We start from the raw sequence: 19,425 nt of genomic DNA, 5'->3' as shown, positions 1-19,425 counted from the left end.
ATCCACACTGTATTTTGCAACAAAAATCTCAACGGGGGCTTCCCTGGTGGTGCAGCGGTTAAGAATCCACCTGCCAATGCAGGGGACACGGGTTCAATCCCTGGTCCGGGAAGATCCCACATGCCGCGGAGCAACTAAGCCCGTGCGCCACAATTACCGAGCCTGTGCTCTAGAGCCCACGAGCCACAACTACTGGAGCCCACGTGCCACAACTACTGAAGCCTGCACGCCTAGAGCCCATGCTCTGCCACGAGAAGCCACCACACCAGAACGAAGAGTAGCCCCCACTCGCCCCAACTAGAGAAAGCCCGTGCACAGCAACGAAGACCCAACGCAGACAAAAATTAATAAATAAATTTAAAAAAAAATAAAAAAAAGAATCTCAACAATCCCATTTTGCTAAAAGGACATATTCTTTCATCTTTTATGAGGTTTGTGCACAAACTTTATTTAATGCAGTTTATAAATGCCAGTGTACTTGTAAACATGACTGGAAGAAAAGAAAAAAATAGAAACAAAAAAATTTACTGCTCATTCTATTTGGTGTTTATAAATGTAAAAATGAAAATGTTTTCCAATTGTGGAGCAAAGAACACAGCGGTATTTTTTCCTTCAATAAAATTATGAGCTGTCCATGTTTTCAAAAGTATTGTGTTCTGGACTTCCCTGGTGGTGCAGTGGTTAAGAATCCACCTGCCGATGCAGGGGACACGGGTTCGAGCCCTGGTCCGGGAAGATCCCACAGGTCGCAGAACAACTAAGCCTGTGTGCCACAACTACTAAGCCTGCAAGCCACAACTACTGAAGCCCGAGCGCCTAGAGCCCATGCTCCACAACAAGAGAAGCCACCGTAATGAAAAGTCCGCGCACTGTAACCAAGAGTGGCCCCCGCTCGCCGCAACTAGAGAAAGCCCGTGCGCAGCAACGAAGACCCAACACAGCCAAAAATAAATAAATAAAAACAAAACAAAAAATGTATTGTGTTTTGGTGATGGAAGCGCAAGAAGAGCGAGAGGTCAAGGATGAGCTGGAACCTATCAGAGACGGACTCCTGAGGTTCGGCGTCTACAAGCCGCACGTGCTCCAGGCCCCGTGGGACGGGGGCCCGCAGTTCAGTCCACCCGAAAGTACTGGCCCCCCCACCTTGGTAAATATACCTTCAAACCAGGAAAACATGGAATAAAACTGTGCGTTCACTAAGTTTAATTCTAGCCAGAATCCTAATGAAGTTGTTCCTCTTCACCTTTACTCTTACTCTGTATATTATTCACAAAGTAACTCACACATGCGTATTTTAACAACGGTAAATGGTGGAGGAGAGAAGGGGGTGCGAGCTGCTGCACGGGGACCAGCACCACCAGCCCAGCGCTCAGAGTCACACAGACTGCTGGACAGACGGACAGATCTACACACTAATAAAGCAAACCTCCTCGACGGCGGAATCCCGTCCTGCTAAGTTAAGACTGCGCCACAGAGCCTGCTACTCAACAGTGATTTGCTAAATGAATGAATGGTATCAAAGTAATCTGTGATCTCCTGACGCCCGACAAGATGCTAGCCACACAGAAACCTCCCACGTCACTGAATTACCTGCACATTCACACCTGGAGCCACTGACGATCCCCCAGCAACACAAGGGCGCATTTCAGAGCCAGACCTACCAGTGCCCTCGACCCCAGGCTGGAGCTCCTCAGCGTCTCGAGCTCCTCAGTCATCTTCGACGCCAGGGCCTGGAGATAGCCCCGGGCATCCTTCTCGTCGCTGACCCTGGAGGGGGACGGCCATCCCGTGAGCGAGAGGTGCCCGCCACCCCTCCTCAGGACACGGCGGCCCAAGGCCATGTCACCCCCCGTCACCCGTGACGAGCCCACACCCCGTTAGGGGAGGCCAGTCCCAGCTCGCTCTCTGGGGCTCCTGGGCCTTCGTGCAGCCGTGCTTCCCAGAAGCTCTGCCTCTGTTTCAGCCAGGACACGCGGGGCGGCCCAGCGCGACCCACACCCTCAGGGACTTGATGGTGCTGTTTCTCCACCTTCAGTCCAATGTCATGATCACTGGACAGAACTGCTGTCCCCAGACGGTACCGATTTGGGGGAAACAGGCGAGATCTGTAGGGTTAGACCTCAGAGACCCAGCGTGCGGTGTGAAGGAGGAGGTGGCAGCTGGGGAAGCCACGACGGGGGCGCCAGCCGGGCCGCAGCGCGGGGCTTGCCGTGCACGTACCACTGGATGATTTCCGCGATCTGGGCTTCCCAGTGGGCAACCGACTCCTTCTTGGCTGCCAGATCCTGCAGTTCATCCTCCAGCTGTCTGTTCTGAGCTGTGAGTTTATCCACAAAGGAACAAAGCTGAAATTAAACAATTGTAACACACAACTCGTTACTGGGCATCCTTAGCGTTATGAAAACTACAAGTTCTTTTGAATTTTGAAAGTTTTCTTTAATCCTTATGAGAGTTTCCCAAACGAATTTTCCAATGTGGACTTTCTGATCATATCTAACTTAAGTCACGTTTCAATACAAATCTTAACATCAAAGTGATTAGAGCTATTGGTTTCAGGTAATTAGCAGCTTGTAACCAAATGAAAACATCCCACGTAAAAGATCAAACATATTACTTCATTTAAAAATTAAAATACTTAAAATACCAAACTTCTAAGACTCAAGATTGAAAAAACTACAGCATCCGCAAAGTGACAGTTCAGATCCTTTAAATCACCTTTTCGTTTTCAGCAGTTAATTTCTTGTTTTCCTCAAGCAGCATCGCCCTTTCTCGTTCATACTTGTCTTTGACTGTGCCCACGGCCTCCTCCATCTCACTGTGCCTGAGAAGGCAGGAGAGGTTTTAGGGGTTCCTGACTTTGCCAACGTTCCTCCCCGGGCCCGGCTCAGCCCGAGGCCTCCGCGCCGCGGGGCTGTGCGGACTCACCGCTCGCGTTTGGACTTCTCTAACTTGTCCTTCAGCACCAGGACCTCCTTCTGCAGGGCCAGCTGCTGGCTTTCAGAGTCGTGCACCTCCTTCTTCACATTCTTCACCTCCAGCACGTGGGAGGCCTCGCGTCTCACCAATTCCTCTTCATAAAACAGGACCTTCTTCTCAAGCTCAGATTTTATCTTGGAAATCTCTTGCTGATGTTCTAAGGCGGCACCTGGCCCACGGCCTCCTTGCTTCATCTGAAGATAAAGGTTGGAATAAATTACAAATCTCTGCGCCCTCCTCGAGGCTCAGGCATCACCCCAGCCACAGCAGACACTTGCAAGCACTTCTTCCTCTGCCCTGACAAAGGACACCGATCCTTCTAACAGCTGCAGGGCAGGCTTTGGGGCGGGGGGTGGTGTCTGCCCTGGGAGGGGTGAGCCCGGATCTGCCTGGGACCCAGAGGCCCCGTCTCACACTCTGACACGAATGGTCCTCAAGGTCTCCTCACGCTGTTCGTTCATTCACGCAACAGTATTCTCTGGAGGGCTGACCGTGTGCCAGGCACCCTCCTGCTAACAGGGTCACACGGGGTGGTGACGTGGGAAGTGAGCCATCAGGCTAGGAAGGTCTTCATCACGGGGGAGGTGGGGGCTCAGCCAGGGCAGAGGCACTGAGTGAGGGAGGTGGGGGGACAAGCTGCAAGTGTCTGAAGAACAGGAGGAATCGGGGGGCACGAGGGAGGAGGTCAGGGTTATTCGAGCGCTGCGGGAAGCCGTCAGAGGGCACTAACGACCTGACGAGCTCTGACTCTGGTGTAACGAGCTGCTGTGTGGAGAGCAGACTGCAGGGGGCACAGAAAGGGACGGGGAGACGCAGTCACAGGCCGCCGAGTCCAGGCAAAAGGTGTTGCCCGTGGAAGCAAAGACGACGGGGAGAAGCTGACACCTCGGGGGTGTGTGCTGGGGGGACGGGCCAGGTGTGAGGGCGAGAGAAGACCCATCGTTTGCATTTCACAGATGAGGAAACCCAGGCTCAGAAAGTGGAGTCCCGGAGCTGAAGTCTCGCCAAGCCCATGAGGAGCCACTAGGGCCCTCCCCCGCTCCCCCGCCCCTCCCCAGCCACCCACTGCCCTCTGGCCCTGGACGAGGCCCCCGGCCACCAGCCCGGCTCTTGCAGTGTCAGCAGCAGGACATGGGCTGCAAGCTTCTCCAGAAGCGGGCTCCACCGAGTTTAGAAACCCAGACACAGAGAAAGCACGAGGCGTCAGTCTGCTAGGGCTGGCTCCAGACTGCCGGAAACACTTACACAAGAAACGAAGGAACCCGGTTTTTAAAGGTGAGAAGCTCCCATAAGCTTTCACATCGCGTTCCGGCCCCCGCCGGCCCCGCCCCCGCCCCACGCCGGGTCTTGTCGGAGCCCCGACAATCGCATCGCTTAAGGTGACTCCCGCCCGGCAGCCGCTAAGGATAAGAGTCTGCTCTCTCAGTAAGAAGAAAGACCTAACCGAGCACTACCTTGAGGGCTTCAAGCTCACTTTCTATTTGCTTGGAGAAGTTCTCGCTGTGCTCACGCAGCTTGCGCTCCTTGGAGGCCTCGGCCACGGCGTCCTCGAGCTGAGCTTCCAGCTAAGGAAGGAGAACAGCGCTTTTTATCAGCACAAACCAGCTCCACCGCGGCAGCTAGACCTTTACCCAGAAGGAACTCTAAGCGAACGAAACCCTGGCAGACCTTTTTAATTCTTTGCTCTTCATCAGATTTTGATCACAAAGTAAAGGCTGAGAAAAACACTTCAGGACTTAACTGGAATGGCTGGTTAGTAATAAAACAAGTTTAAATTCTAATTTAAATTGATACTTTGAAACTATATTTCAAGAAAAGATACCAGTTTGGGAAAACAAATACTCCGATACCTGTAGAATACAGATTTTTTTTTTTTTTTTTAATTTTACTTATTTATTTTTGGCTGTGTTGGATCTTCGTTGCTGTGTGGGCTTTCTCTAGTTGTGGTGAGCGGGGGCTACTCTTTGTTGCAGTGCGTGGGCTTCTCATCGCGGTGGCTTCTCTCGTTGCGGAGCATGGGCTCCAGGCGCGCGGGCTTCAGTAGTTGTGGCATGCGGGCTCCGTAGTTGCGGCTCGCGGGCTCCAGAGCGCAGGCTCAGTAGTTGTGGCGCACGGGCTTATTTGCTCCGCGGCATGTGGGATCTTCCCGGACCAGGGCTTGAACCCGTGTCCCCTGCATTGGCAGGTGGATTCTTAACCACTGCGCCACCAGGGAAGTCCCAGATTCATTTTTTTTTTCATGGAAGATTTGAAACATACACGAAAGTAGATAGAGTGGTATAATGATGCCCATGTGCCATGACCCGGCGTCAAGAGGTAGCACCCTGGGCCTGCTTCAGCTGCGTGGCTACTCCCCAGTCATTTTAAAGCAAACCCCAGACACAGTATCATTTCACCCAGAACTGGAACGGTCATGCTTAATTAGGGGTTCACTACGAAGAGTTACAGTTGGCTAGAACTACAAATGTACTGGGGTTGCAAAATCAACTGTCTAAGAAGAAAACAAATAGGCATTTTGAGGCCAAAGAGCCCTGAACACGAAAGGAACAAGAGCATATACTTCTGGGCCCTCCCACTCAGTTTACCGAGTAAACCCTAACAGAATTTTAAAGGAAGGGTTGTGGGAAATATGTTGCCTGCTGGTAGTAGAATGTTTGAAATCATCTCGGGCAGCAGTTCAAAGTGGGGTCTTGAGGCCCCCGTTAGGGTCTGCAAGGCCCTTCCCCTTCTAAGTCCCTACCTTAGGAGCTGGGCTCTCTTCATGTACATTATACAAAAAAGCATGTCCCTCCAGACAATGCAGAAACAGATACGAGAACCCGGTGTTCTCTATTAAGTCAGACATTAAAGAAAGGCATAAGCATGTTGCAAATGCCACACTTCTCACTATACTTTAAAAAACCAGTCACTTTTCATAAAAATGTTATGTTAACATGTAATGAGTCTGTTTTTATACTGAAAATTTTTTCAGTTTTAATTTCTAACATGGTAAACATTAAGACCTATAACCACACAAACAAAAGCCCTTTGGGGCCCTCAGTGATTTTTGAGTGTCAAGGATCCCGAAGCCAGTCTCAGGACCGCTGCTCTGGGGCAGCCGGCATCGCGCACCTAGAAGCCTTCGTGTCTCCTGAAGCCATGCTGCGGCACATCATGACGTGTTTCTATGGTATTTCTTGTTCATGAATACCCTCTATTCTGCTTTAAAATTTTAGTACTACAGGAACCTCTTTTAGTAACTTCACAAATAGGTAACAAGGGCTGAAAGCTACAAAATAAACGCTTAGCAAAGCGGCTACTTGGCTTCACATGAAATTTAAGACCCATTGTATGTTCAAGTGATTTACGTGACGCAGCCTAAGCTCCCAAAGCTGTTCTACTGGGGTCACCCAGGCACCCCACCAGCACCCCCCGAAGCCCCGAGAAGCTACCTCCTTCCGGCTCTTGTCGGCCCTGCGGGCCTCCTGCCTCAGCGCGTCCATCTTCTGCACAGCCGCCTCCACCTCCTCCTCCCGGTCCCGCAGCTGCCGGGACACCTTCTGCTTCTGGGACCGGAGCTCGGCCATGCGCTCGTTGAGCTCTGAGAACTCCTGCAGGGCCAGCTTCCGCTGCTGGTGGGCGTCTTTCAGTTCCCGGGCCTGGGACTTCAACCGCTCAGAAGCCTCAATCAATTGCTGAACACAAAGAGTTAAATTGCAGATGGTTTACGTTTGCCTGACAAGGACGGGAAGGCGAGAAGCGCTGTCTTCCACTGTGTGAAGGGGTTAAAGTGACAGCAGATCTGGTTACAGGCTGTAGCCACAGCCCCGAGAACTGACCTTCCTGGAAAGAGCCCTTTGTTTGTCCCAGCGCAGCCTGAAGAAGCCCACCTGAGACCAGTGAGACCCTCCTATGATGTGAGCAGCTTGCTCGCAGAGGCAAGTCTGGCTCGGGAATTTCGTACTCTCCCCTGTGTCATCCACACAATCACAAAAGCAGATGAAGCATGAATCTGGTCACCAATCTAGTTACTTAAACCCAGCAGAATCAGAAAAGAACATATTATATACAAAAATGCTTAAGATTTCAATCAAAGTAAAGAACTGAATAAAAACAATCTGCTCCCTGCAGCCGATCCCTCGACAACTGGGCTGCTCGGTCACCGTGGCACCTGCTGGCCTGCGGCTCGAAGCAGCAGGATCTGAGCAGGCCGGCAGGGCAGCTCCCGCCACAGGGAGGAGAGGCCCCTGTGGACCCGCCCACTGCAAGTTTCTCCAGCCCACTTGCGCCTCTGAGACGAAGCCCTGCAGGTGGTACGATACCACGGGGAACGGAAATCCTGCTCGATTCAGAAAACAGACCCCAACCACAGGGTCAACAACCGAATGTACTTTAGGAAACACGGTCCTCACCGGTGTGAACACACTGCTGTCTGAACACAGTCGGACGTGTCTCACTGAAAATCAATGTTATAAAGGAGCCGTGGCCTCTTTCGCAAAGCCTGGCCGGAACTGCAGGCAGCCGCAGGCCGGGCAGGAAGGACGGGGACCCTGGCTCGGGTGAGGACAAGCGCCCTAAGCCAGCTGGGTCAGCGCAGGGAAAACCCTGAGTCCTCACACGGGGATACCGCCCGCTCAGCAGGCTCGTGCCCGAGGTTAAAGACGACGACCGGAAAGCGCGCCCGTGCAGCCGAGGCGCTGAAGAGCACCCACGACCGGGATCGGCCCCACGGTCACCGGGCGCCAGTTTTGCTGCTTGTGAGCCTCGGGCAGCAGGGGCCAGGATCCCGCACACAGACGAGGGGCCTGGACATCTTCGAACGTACGCACGAACTCAACCTCACACCCTGCAAGATCACGTAAACCTCTCTCACACACGAGGCCTCTGACTACCTTGTGGAAATCCTCCTTTTCCTGCCGCGCCAGGCGGTACTGCTTCTCCAGGCCTTTCAGTCGATGCGTGGAATCCTCGCGCTCCTGGCGAAGAGCCACCGTGTCCTCAAGCTGTCGCTCGAGCCTATTTGAATCTGAGCCAAAGAGAAAAGAAAGCGTATTCCCTTACATGCAAAACTTTGTGATCTGACTTACTGACAGGGAATTACTTAATAATCCCAAATGCCCTCGAGGCCTTTTTGACCTTCTCTCTCAGGCACGCACACGGCCACCTGCACACCTGAGCAGACCCACCAGACTTGGCTCTGCCCCGCTGTCTACGCACCCTTCCCCGGGACCGTGAGCCCCAGGGCGGCATGCGCCTCTCTGTCTCGCCCTTGCTCCCTGTGTGAGCCAGCACAGTGCAGCCGAGTGGTGCAGGAGGGTCTCAGTAAGTAATGGACTCAATGGAAGCCCTTTTCTGGATTGGGATGGTGGGTCCCAGATAGGAAACAGAGAGAAGGCAACTGACTCAGGTTTGATTTGAGATGAGAGTCAAGTGCAGCACCAACCCATGTGTCAGGTAAAGGGTTAAGACTTAAAGGTGACTTGAGTCTTCAGGAAGCTCTGATAACCTAGGAACCACAAAACACACACTGTCGTGTCAATAGAACCAGCACCTCAAACACTGGAAAGTAAGTACAGCCACTGAGGGAAGCTTCAGAAAGGAAAGTTATGGCAATTCTGTCTTAGAGCGACAAAGAGGAGAATTAAGATAGAGAAATGCAAAATATTCTGAGAGTTTATGCATAAAATATTAAGAACTGATTCTAGCTGTCACTATAACATTATAGTATTAGAGTTAAGCAAGTTGGAAAAATGATTTTAAATAACCTGGCAATACACCAGAACTCTTTGCTAAAGTTTAACCTTTTTTTCCTGCTTTTCCATCCAATGAAAAGGACTCTGAAAATTTTCTTTGCAGAGACGAATGCCCAAGAATAGAGACTAAGCAGTCTGACTTTAGAACACTTACCCGCTATTTTGTTCTTCAGACGTTCGATTTCTTCGTTCAGTTTTTTGATCTCTTTATCCCGGGCCGAACTGCCCAGCGCCCGGGCCGAGCCGTGCAGGGACTGGACGGTCTGGGTGGACTCTGGGGAGGAGACACGCGTGAGCGCCGGCCCGCGGCAGCGGCAAGCAGACCTGCCGGCACAGGCCCCGCTGCCACTCACCCTGCAGCTTCCTGCTCAGCTCCAGCCTCTCCTGTTCCAGCCTCCGGATCCTCCTCTCATAGGCTTCAACCTGTAAGCTGTTCTCCAAATCCCGCTGCACACCCTCGTCTTTGGTTAACGTGCTGGACTGCATTATGCTCTTCAGAGAGCCCCGGTCAGAAAAACAGCTGCAAATAAAGCAACAGGGTTTTCTGATCTACTGAGAATTTACAGTGATTCCATTAGCATTTAAAAACTTCCTGGGGTAAAAGATAAGCCTTTTTAAATTGGCAAACAAAAACACTTGTGAAAAGACTTTACTGTTTATGGAGCCAAAATTAGACAAGAGTCTTCCTTCCTGCAAATGACTGGGTGACAACGGGCAGCGAAGAGGGACGCCCTCAGAGCTGGTCAGAGACATTGCCTCTGCAGGGGAGGGGACAGTAATTTCTTTCTTTCTTGTTGAAGTACTGTTGATTTACAATGCTGTGTTAGTACAGAGCATAATTTCTAAATCATCGCGTCCACTCAACTAGACACTGAAAAGAGAAGGCCTTCTGCACGAGGAGCTGGGCTGGCGGGGCCCGGCTGGGCTCAGGCAGAGGCTTCCCGGGACGCTCACCCCGGAGGCCTGCGGCGAAGTGAGCCGGCGAGGGCATGCTGGCTCCACACTGGCTGCAGACGGTTCCTTCAACCCTCCGGGGCTCATCTTCCCCCGAAGACTGAAGACCCTGCAAGGGTCCTTCAATTCCAGCACTCTCACCAGCACAGTTAAGCTCCTCACCAACGGCCAGCCGACTCACAACACACAGACGAAGGCCGAGGAGGGTTCTCTCCATCAGAGCTTAACTCGGGGCAGGTTACTTAGCTCCTCTGCTTTTAACGTGACAGTGACCGACGTCAGGGACGCTTCTGAGTCCTACAGTGCGTGCAGTGAGACACCCATCGAGCACGCGCACGTGCACACACACACTCACAGGAGGGGCCGGCTGGTGCTTCTCAAAGGCGGCCCGACGGTGCTGTGCCGGCTGGCACTGCCGGGGTCCGGGGTCTGTTCCCGGAGGAGGTCCCTGGACCCAACCCGACACACCTGAGCCTCGGTTGGGGGCGGGGCTGGGATCCACAGGTGTGAGAAGCAGCCAGTGAGCTGAATGCAGTGGGAAGGCCTAGAGCCTCTGCAGAGGGGCTAATAAACCAATACGCCCAGCACACCTGGAACGCCTCTCCTTGGCTGGAAGGTATGCGCCTTAACTCCGGCTTACGTGCTGTTTAACTCTGGCATCCACACCTAAAGAGTTTCTACAAGCTTGAGCACACGTAACCCTCTTCTGCAAGGAATCTGTATCACTTCAGGCACTGTGGCAGCTCCATTTGTTTTATTTCACTCGCCTTTCTTCCTAACCCCTCTCTTCTTGGCCCCGTTTCCTTTTAAAAGCAAATTAGAGCGTCTCCGGCAACACAACTCTGCCAGAGGCCCATCTGAGACAGAGGCCGACGCAGACAAACACCAGCCAGGGGCTCCCGGAGCTGGAGCCACACGTGGGGCTCATGCTCTCAGCTCTGGCGGGGACTGCAGAGCTGCAGCCCCACCCATGGGAGCGACGGGGCCGCGCCAAAGAGCCCTGCAAAAGTGAGTGGGAGCCCTGATGAAGACGGCGCTCAGCCGGGCGTGAATGGACACCGTGCCACTAACTGCGGCCACTGACGTCCCATCAGCACAAATCCTGCCCGTGCCGATGGCCTACAGAGATCAGGTGCCAGCAAACTATGGCCCGAGGGCCAAACCCTCTCGAGCCTGCTTTTGTACCTCCCATAAGCTGAAAATGGTTTTTATGTTTTTAATGGGTTGTTAAAAAAGAAAAGTATATAACAGAGATCACAAAGCCTAAAGTATGTGCTACCAGGCCCTTTATGGAGAAAGTCTGCCGACCCCGCTATATGTGGCATCATGTGCAGCACCAGGTGTGCATTTTTAAAGGACAAACCCATCCTATGCTCCCGTAAGCACAGCCCTCTCAGCGCTCAGACACGGGCATGGCCTCACACAGAAGCTCGCCCTCGGACTGCTCATCCCCACCTCCCCGCCTGGGAAGGCTCCTGCTCTGCTGCTGAACGATAAATGCTGACATACCTTTCCGTGGTGAACGTAAAACCGATGAATGGCAAATGTAATCCAGAAAAGCCCGTATGAGAACCAGGAGGTAATATTTCCTGCGCAAGAACACACACAACATAAATGAAATTATGTTCAAACAAATGGCAAACAGGGAGAAAAAATATTACCCCAGGGTGAACTCAAGAGTGCAGCAGGGAGAACAGAGGGCGCTTCTGGAATGTTGCCTCCATGGTGCCACCTGCACGGGGCCGGGTACCGGCAGGTCCACTTCCCGCTCCTGGCAGGGGCCAAAGCGTGACGCAGTTAAGGGGATAAACCCACTGCTTCTGATGATCATAATGGCACGGGCCCAACCTGGATCAGGCTGCCAACTGTGAACCTCCTGAAGCGGCAAGACCCCCACTCACCGTGACGCTGAGCAGGGAGGAGTGGGGGACACGGGGCAGGGGCTTGGGCTCTGCGTTCTTGGCCTGAAACAGAGGCCAAGGCAGAAGCAGGGTTTGGAACCCAAAGGTAGACTATTTTAGATAGGTTTACTACAACTCTATTGTTCAATATGAGGGCCCTTCTCTATTAAAAATAAAAGCAAAGTTATTGATCTGGAGAATTTCAGCGTGGAAACAGTTTCTTTGAAGTCCAGGAAAAATCCTTTCAACAATGACAATACTTTTCTCAGTCTTTCTCACATCATCTAAAGGTCAGCTCTTATTTTACTAAGAAAAAGTCTATAGGGAATAATCAAGATTTTTCTTTTATTTGGTTGAAACTTCAGTTTCTCTATCCCCAAAGACACACGTATAGACTAATAAGGCTGAGTTTGATGAGGCCAAAATAGTTTTACAGCATATGAGCAAAACTCCCTGGGGGCCAAAGGTATACTGACAAGTGCATCAGAGGCCCTGGCAGAAAAGGTCAGACACCAGACGGGTCCCAGGGCCACATCCCACCTTGAAAAACCCACGACCTGAAACATCAGCAACTCAAAATCGGCCCGTCACCACTGTCACTCCCGACCTCCTGAGGCGTAAGGAGACGTTCACGCGCACGCTGAACGCACGTGACGGCAGCAAGTCCGGACATCCTCACGCACAGGGCAGTGAGAAGGACCGGAAACCCCGAGTCCCACGTACTACCTGTGGGGCCGCAGGCGGGCTCCTGGCAGTGGTGACGACGCAAGTGACCTTCTAATGTGATAACGTACCTGGCGCTGTTTCGCAAAGGTACAAAGCCATGAAGATAAAAGTAATTCTGATGAATTCTAAAACAAAATAGCTATTTAATAACTCCATTTTACTCAAATTGAGTAACCCATCATTTTAAAAAAGGGATGTTAAGGACCAAGCCGTAGGCTGGGATAAAAGGTACGTTTCTTGCGACAGTTGCCAAAATTTCTGGAGCCCAGCACAGTTCTAAGATTCGCCACCTGCAAGGCGAGCGAGCCTGTGCGCCGCAGACCCCTGGGGCGCGACACGGGGCGGGCCGCCGCACTTACAGCGTTTCTCAGCACGTCGTCATCCACGTCGAAGTTGGACGTGTCGGAAGGACTGCTCACATCCGGGATGTAAGGGGCTTCCAGGTTTCGTATATTTTCCCAGCTCAGTCCTTGGAAAAATGCGTGCTTCTTGAAGTCCTCCACCCCGTTCTGCCCCAGCCGGCGCTCCCTGCTGCAGATCAGCCTCTGGATGAGGTCTTTCGCCTCCTCGGACACGTCCGTGACGTGGGATGGGAACTGAAACCGCTCCTGGAGGGGGAGGGGGGACAAATCAGAGGACATGTGATGAAAGCACTCAGAAAAATCTAAGGTGCACAGACATCACAGGGAACAGAGTAGAAACAATAGCTGCAAAACAAGTCACTTTTTATTTCGTGGTAACTAAGTGCAACCAAAGCTAATGAAGCTGAATTCCAGAAAAGCAAACATAAAAATCATAAGTCCTGCTGGTTTTATTCATGGCAGACTTGTTACCACATTGCACATAAATTAAAACAGTGATAAATTTTCACCTATCGAGGTGGCAAAGAATGTTGACAACAGGCTGTGGGTGGGAGAGAAACTGGCACAGCCTTTCAGAACGCATTTTACCAACAGCTGTGGCAGTTCCACTTCTAAAAATTTAGCCTAGAGAAACGGTCCCAAAGAGAAAACATAACATGTTCATGATGCCATTCTATTCTGACCAAGAAAACTGAAAATTACCTAAATGCTCATCAAAAAGGGACTTGTTAAAATAAGAGATGGTGCACACATACACAGAGAGTAAGGTCCCCCTCCACGTGCTGAGCAGAAAGATGACTAAAACCCCGGTCATATGCAATGTGATGCCATTTATTTAAATGCCACCCCCCCCACGCCAGCTTAAGTCCACAAGGCCACACACCACCATGGCACAGTGGGCCTGAGCACTGAGCCGCCCCTGCTGTCCAGGGTTGCGGTGGAGACTGAATAAAAGAACGAAGAGACCACTAGGCCCGGCCCCACAGGCGGCAGGCGCTTGCAAACAGCAGGTCTTAGAATTTAACCAAGTCCTACTTGTTACCTTAACCACGCTCAACACTGAGAAGTGCAAGGGGTGTTTTTCACCATCTATTTATGGCATGCACTTTTGCATATCTGAAGTTTTTATAGTAAGTATATATTAATTTATAAATAAAAAATTATATCTACTTTGGGAAAAGTGTTTTTTTAAAAAAACAGTATAACTTGCTTTGATTTAAACAGAAGACCCTTTACCACTTTAGTGTTCATCTGCTCCCTACTTGAGCAAATAAAGGGAGACAGGGCTGCAGGACAGATGGCAGACAAGTGGGAACCTTGCTGGGGTGTGTGAGTGACAGAGCAGGTGGGGAAAAAAAGAATGCTGTAAGCAACAGGCAGAAAGGATGAAACTGGCATTAGAAAGACATTTGATAAGGAGTATGAAGAAAAAACACAGATGACAAAAACATTAGATGGAAGAAGAAATAATAAACAGAAAAACGAAGGAAACAGAAGCAATGTTGAAGTGAAAAATGAACAGCTGGGAAAAGGAAAGGGGAAAAATAAGAGGAAAAGAAATAGGATCAAGAAAGGACTAAGAACGCTACTATGTTGAGATGTGTGATCTGTTCATGACAACTGACTTCTGGGCAAACAGGTTTGAGAGTCTGAGCTGGCATCTGACAGATCCAGACGCACAGGTCAAAGTGGTCAGTGGGCCACCCTCTCTGGCAATTCCCACCCCACACGGCACCGCGGGTACCTGCGTCCTCCTCCCGAAGCCCACGTCTCCTGCAGGGATCCTGGCCCGGATGAACCCGTCATCCGCCAGGAAACAGGATCGTCGCTGGAACTTCCCCTCCCACCCACGTGTTCCGTGCCAGCAGCCTGTGCAGACTCCCGTCTGGCTGCCCAGCCTGCCCCACCCCACCCCTCTTCCCCAGTCCCCAGTCCTCGGGGCCAGAACAAACAGGGTGTGGAAACGCAACAGCTTACTTCATGGTTCATGATCTTTCCATAGGTCTCCACAAGGGATTCTGCATAAAACGGTGTTTCTCCATAAAGCATCTCGTACATGCAGACACCTAGAGACCACCAGTCGCACTCAGGGCCGTACTTGCCCATGCCGTCCTCCATCGCCTGCAGGATCTCTGGGGAGATGTAGTCAGGGGTGCCCACGGCCACAGAGGACTGCACCTTAGGGGAGAGGGCGGTTGGTGTTGAAGGGAAACCCTAGGGCATCTCTACTTTCAAATTCCTAATTACTTTCTCTAAAACAGGGACAGCAGATGATGAAATCATCATGGAATAAAACTGGCACCTGATTATGATTTTAAAACCTAAGAATTCAAAATTCAATGCAAATAAGTGTTCCTACAGCACTAAACATCAGGCAGTGTCCGGAATGCACGAGACTCTTGCACACTGGGTCTTTCAACGCCCAAATGCCCACCAAGCCTCCACGTGGCACTGCAGACCCACATTCTCCATTGCGGCTCAAAGTGTGGTCCAAGGACCACGTGCATCCAGCCCAGCCCTTCTCAGACTTTCATGCAGGGACACCATGCACCTGTGAGACAGAGATTCTAAGATGCTGCATTTCTAACATGCTCCCAGGGGAAGTTCAGGCTGCTCACCCACACCCTACCCTCTGGCCCCCAAACAGGAATGTCTGGAAGTAGGTCCAGGGACCAGCTGGGTGCCTGGACACTCCCTACATGGGGCACTGGGAATGGACCTGAACGTAGCGACACCTCTATGGCGAGCTACAACTGGCAAGGTGGCAACCATCCCGGAGGAGGCAAGGGGGCTGCGCAGGCTGAGAGGTCACAGACCGGCCTCGGAGCACGTGGAGTCCACAGGCCTGAGGGTCAGGCAGGACATGGAGACAACAAGCAAGAAGGCCCGTCTGCACAGACCAGGCTCTCCCTGGGTGCCAGCCCCAGAGCCATCCAAATGACTCAGCGGGGAGTCCTCAGGAGCTCCGACCGGGCAGCAGGGCGACAGCTGTCGGGAGCTATCGCAGGGTGAGTGCCACCAGGACGGGAGTGCCATGCAGGTAAGAAAGGCGACCAACGCTCTGGCTCAGACCAAGGCCACTGCTCCCGTCGTTACAAGACTGGCTTCGGGGACAGCACCAATATATCAGTCAACGCATGGTCAAGACTTCCAGAAATAAGAGACTGGCTTTGTGGAGAGAAAGTGAGTAAATCGCTTCACTCTTTTGAAAACACTGTCAAGTGATGCCAGTTTTACAGGTTCTTTTACTGCTGCTTGAAAACCCACAGTAAGAAGCGGGGCGGGGGTCTGCTCTCCTCTGGAGAAGTAGATGCATCAGACTTTATGATATGTGTAGGTTCTAAAGAAGAAAAGTCTCCCAAACACCTCACACTGAGACTGCAACAAGGGCCGCAAGGGAGAACGCAGACGACTCCCTAACGCGGTGGAAGCCGCTGGCTGGAAGCAGCTGAGTGAGGTGCGGCAGCCCCACTTGAGGCCACTCAGCCAGCGTGCTGGTCCAGCTGAGGCCCAAGCCCAGCCTCCCGGCGACGGCCACTCCAGGGAGGTCCTCCTGCTGTGCAGGGAGTGTCCGCTGGCCCTTGGAACAGGGGTATCGAGGCCCCCATTTCTACATCTGCAACACCCCTGGCTGACAGGAAGTCCCGCCCCAGACAGAAGCGAGAGTGCACCGTCACCAGTTAAGGTCTGCCCACCCGGCAGGCATTTTAAGCAAGGACCCAAGGGCTGCCTCTCTTTCACTGCCGTGCTGGCACGCTTTTAGCTGCCTAGGGATCTGAGGAAACCTGACAACCCCCCTTTTAGAAGGCATACGTATTATTTTTGTAAACATAAAAAACAATAAAGATGTTTTAAACTTAATAGAAAATTTCAACTGTCTCCTAAGTGCATTCGCCTTCATTTACATTAATAAACTTGGTTTCTTAATTGTATCTCAAATTGAAAATGTAAATAAGCCCCTTCTAATTGCAAGCAAACCCCAAAACCAAATGGAAAATCTCCAACAAAAATACCTACAGTTCCATCATCATTCATCTTCAAACACGATCCAAAGTCAGCCAGGCGGATATGACCATTCACATCCAAAAGGACATTGTCAGGTTTAATGTCTCTGTTAGTAAAATAAATACATAAATTAACCATTTCCATGCAACACATTAGGTAGGTCAAAGCCCTTGACTGGTAGCAGGTCATCGGGGGAAACGCTAGCATCAGTCATGACAGCTGTAACAATCCAAGAAAACGTCCCCGCGATGATGCAGTCGGGCCTGGCAGCAGCAGTCACCACCGGCGCTCATTCCCGTACAGCAGTTAATCCCCCATTAACACGCTGAGACACCGTTACTGTTCCCACCCACCCACCCAGCCTGCGACCCAATGCTTCCAGAGCACCTGCCTCGTGCCAGGCGCTGCTCTCGAGCCCGGGCCTACGACAGTACCAAGATGGCGCTGCCCTGCCTTCACGAAGCCTCACACCAGCTGGGGTGTCAGGAAATGAACATGCAAATGCACAGATATGCACACGGTCTTGGCACCCCTGAGTACAATCCACGGGGCAAGTGCTACAAAGAAACAGGAGGAGATATAAAAAGAGGTCGAGGGACAGAGTGTGAAGCGAGTCAAGGTTACCACTGAGAAGAGACGCCTGAGCAACTGGGGCAAAACACCTACAGACCAACAAAGCACCACGTACCCCCAAACTGTATTTTATAGACAACGACAGGGAAGCTCCAGAGCGGAGTAGTCTGCCCAGTTACACAGCAGCAGGAAAGTAAACCGTCCCACTAAACCCGTGGTCTTACTGACTGTTCTGTGCACTTGCCAACACCGGGCAGGGATGCGGGGACGGCGGGGTGGACTTTAAGGAACTAGCCCTCCTTCCTGGCAGAATAAGCTTATGCAACTGGAAAAGCCACATAAGCACGAAAAGGAACATAAACATTAAAAGCAGAGGAAGACATTCACCAAGAGGAGCACAAGGAGGTTTCCAGCAGCACGACTCGTCATAGCCACAAAGTGGGATCCACCTAACGTCCGCCTGCAGGAGACAAGTAAAGCAGTGGGCTGTCCTCACGTGACAGAATGCTGCACCTCAGTGAAAACACACGGGAGCACCAACTACTCCCAACACCACCGACGAGTCTCACAAAGAAACGTGAGCAAAAGATGATGACAATTCTTACCCAAAAAGATAAACAAAGCAAAAAACCCTTCTAGCACTCCAAACTGAAATAAATCTCCTTAAATAAACACTCAGGAATATGAAAAACAAAACAATATAATCCCTCAGTGAGTCAGAAAAATAAAAACTAAGAACAGGGGACTTCCCTGGTGGTTCAGTGGTTAAGACTCCATGCTTCCACTGCAGGGGGTGTGGGTTCAATCCCTGGTCAGGGAACTAAGATCCCACATGCCCTGCAGGGTGGCAAAACAAAAAGCAAATAAAAAAAACTACAAACAGAACTAGACAAACATAGGGAGAAGTGAAAAGAGAGTTGATTTAACCCAGGAAAGAAACAGAAGAAAAAGACAAAATCTTAATAGAAATAAGGACTAAATTATAAGATGCCAAAGGAGAATCAATTTAAACAAAAATCTAATGAAAGGCATTGAAGAAATGGAGGAAAAGGTCTGGAAGAATAAAAATGAGACAAAGAATTAAAAAGGGTCAGAGAGAAAGTAGCTGGAGACTGAAATGGAAGACAAGCAAAGAAGGCACAACATACACATAACAGGAGTCCCTAAAGAAATCAAAACAATAAAACATAACTAACATTTGAAACTATACTCCAAGAGAACTTTCCAGAAGTAAAAAAGACCTGAATCTACAGACTAAAGGGCCCATCAAATTTAAAAATAAATAAATAAAATGTCCTGTTTTTTGGAGCTAGACAAGTTGATATGGAACAACCAACATGGAAGAATAGCTAGAAAAACACTGAAGAGAAAGAGGTATGATGCGGGGACTTGGCCCTACGTGATTTCGAGCCTCCATGATTAAAGTAGTGTGGTCCCAGAGCACAGAGAGAAAGACGACAATGGAACAGAATAGAATGTCCAGAAACAGACCAAATTCATAAAGAAACTGAGTATATAATAAAGATGTTATCTCAAATCAGTGGGCAAAGACACAAATAAGTTTCATGCTGGGACAACTGAAGAGCCTTTTAGTTAAAGATAAATCAGATCCATTCTTTATACAAGAATAAACTCCAAATGGATCAGACATCCATACGTAAAAAATAAAACTATTAGAAGAAAACATGGGTTCTCGTTTTCTCTGGGGTTTTAAAAAAAAAAGTACTTCTAACTATGACTCAAAATCCCAATGTAATACAAGACCAATAAATTTAATACATTAAAAAATCTGCATGGCAAAAGACTACAATAAGCAAAATCAAAAAGCAAATGGCAAACTGGGAAAAAATATTTGCAACATATATTACAGATAAAGGGCAAATATTTAGCAACTGAAGGGAAAAAGCTAGAAATCAGAAAAATGGGCAAATGACATGAAATAAACAACTCACACAGACACACACAGAAAGATATAAAAATGAAATTCAACTCCACAAGAAAGACAAAAAACAAAACCAAAAAAACCCAACTGTATACCATCTCTAATCCATCAGATGGCAAAAGTATAAAAATACACTATGTTGCCAAGGCTGCAAGCAAACAGGCACTTTCATACACTGCTGGTAGGAACACAGAAAGGTATATCTCTATGGAAGGAAACTGGCAACATCTGATAAAGCTAATAAAAAATGTTAG

At 50.3% G+C, this 19,425-nt stretch overlaps 1 protein-coding gene across 4 annotated transcripts in view; it reads right to left on the bottom strand.

The window, feature by feature from the left end:
- The window catches only part of CDC42BPB (CDC42 binding protein kinase beta), a 111,852-nt gene that overhangs the window by 28,060 nt on the left and 64,367 nt on the right, over positions 1 to 19,425 (bottom strand). For 3 of the 4 annotated variants that reach the window (XR_014243301.1, XM_082387408.1, XM_082387407.1), the window contains exons 6-18: positions 16,669 to 16,762; positions 14,629 to 14,829; positions 12,649 to 12,897; positions 11,172 to 11,251; positions 9,062 to 9,228; positions 8,863 to 8,982; positions 7,848 to 7,981; positions 6,408 to 6,650; positions 4,431 to 4,541; positions 2,926 to 3,170; positions 2,716 to 2,821; positions 2,221 to 2,345; positions 1,662 to 1,767 (exon numbers count right to left, since the gene is read on the bottom strand). Coding sequence is in view for 3 of the 4 variants with exons in the window: in XM_082387408.1 (XP_082243534.1) it covers positions 1,662 to 1,767; positions 2,221 to 2,345; positions 2,716 to 2,821; positions 2,926 to 3,170; positions 4,431 to 4,541; positions 6,408 to 6,650; positions 7,848 to 7,981; positions 8,863 to 8,982; positions 9,062 to 9,228; positions 11,172 to 11,251; positions 12,649 to 12,897; positions 14,629 to 14,829; positions 16,669 to 16,762 (1,981 nt within the window). In the remaining variant the exon portion in view is untranslated. The remainder of the gene's footprint in view (positions 1 to 1,661; positions 1,768 to 2,220; positions 2,346 to 2,715; positions 2,822 to 2,925; positions 3,171 to 4,430; positions 4,542 to 6,407; positions 6,651 to 7,847; positions 7,982 to 8,862; positions 8,983 to 9,061; positions 9,229 to 11,171; positions 11,252 to 12,648; positions 12,898 to 14,628; positions 14,830 to 16,668; positions 16,763 to 19,425) is intronic. The other variant, XM_082387409.1, reaches the window with a different exon arrangement.

This window comes from Balaenoptera borealis, assembly GCF_965194805.1.
Source record: "Balaenoptera borealis genome assembly, chromosome: 3".
Classification (NCBI taxonomy): Eukaryota; Metazoa; Chordata; class Mammalia; order Artiodactyla; family Balaenopteridae; genus Balaenoptera; species Balaenoptera borealis.
Note: the sequence above shows the minus strand (reverse complement) of the source record. Positions and strands in the feature narration are given on the sequence as shown.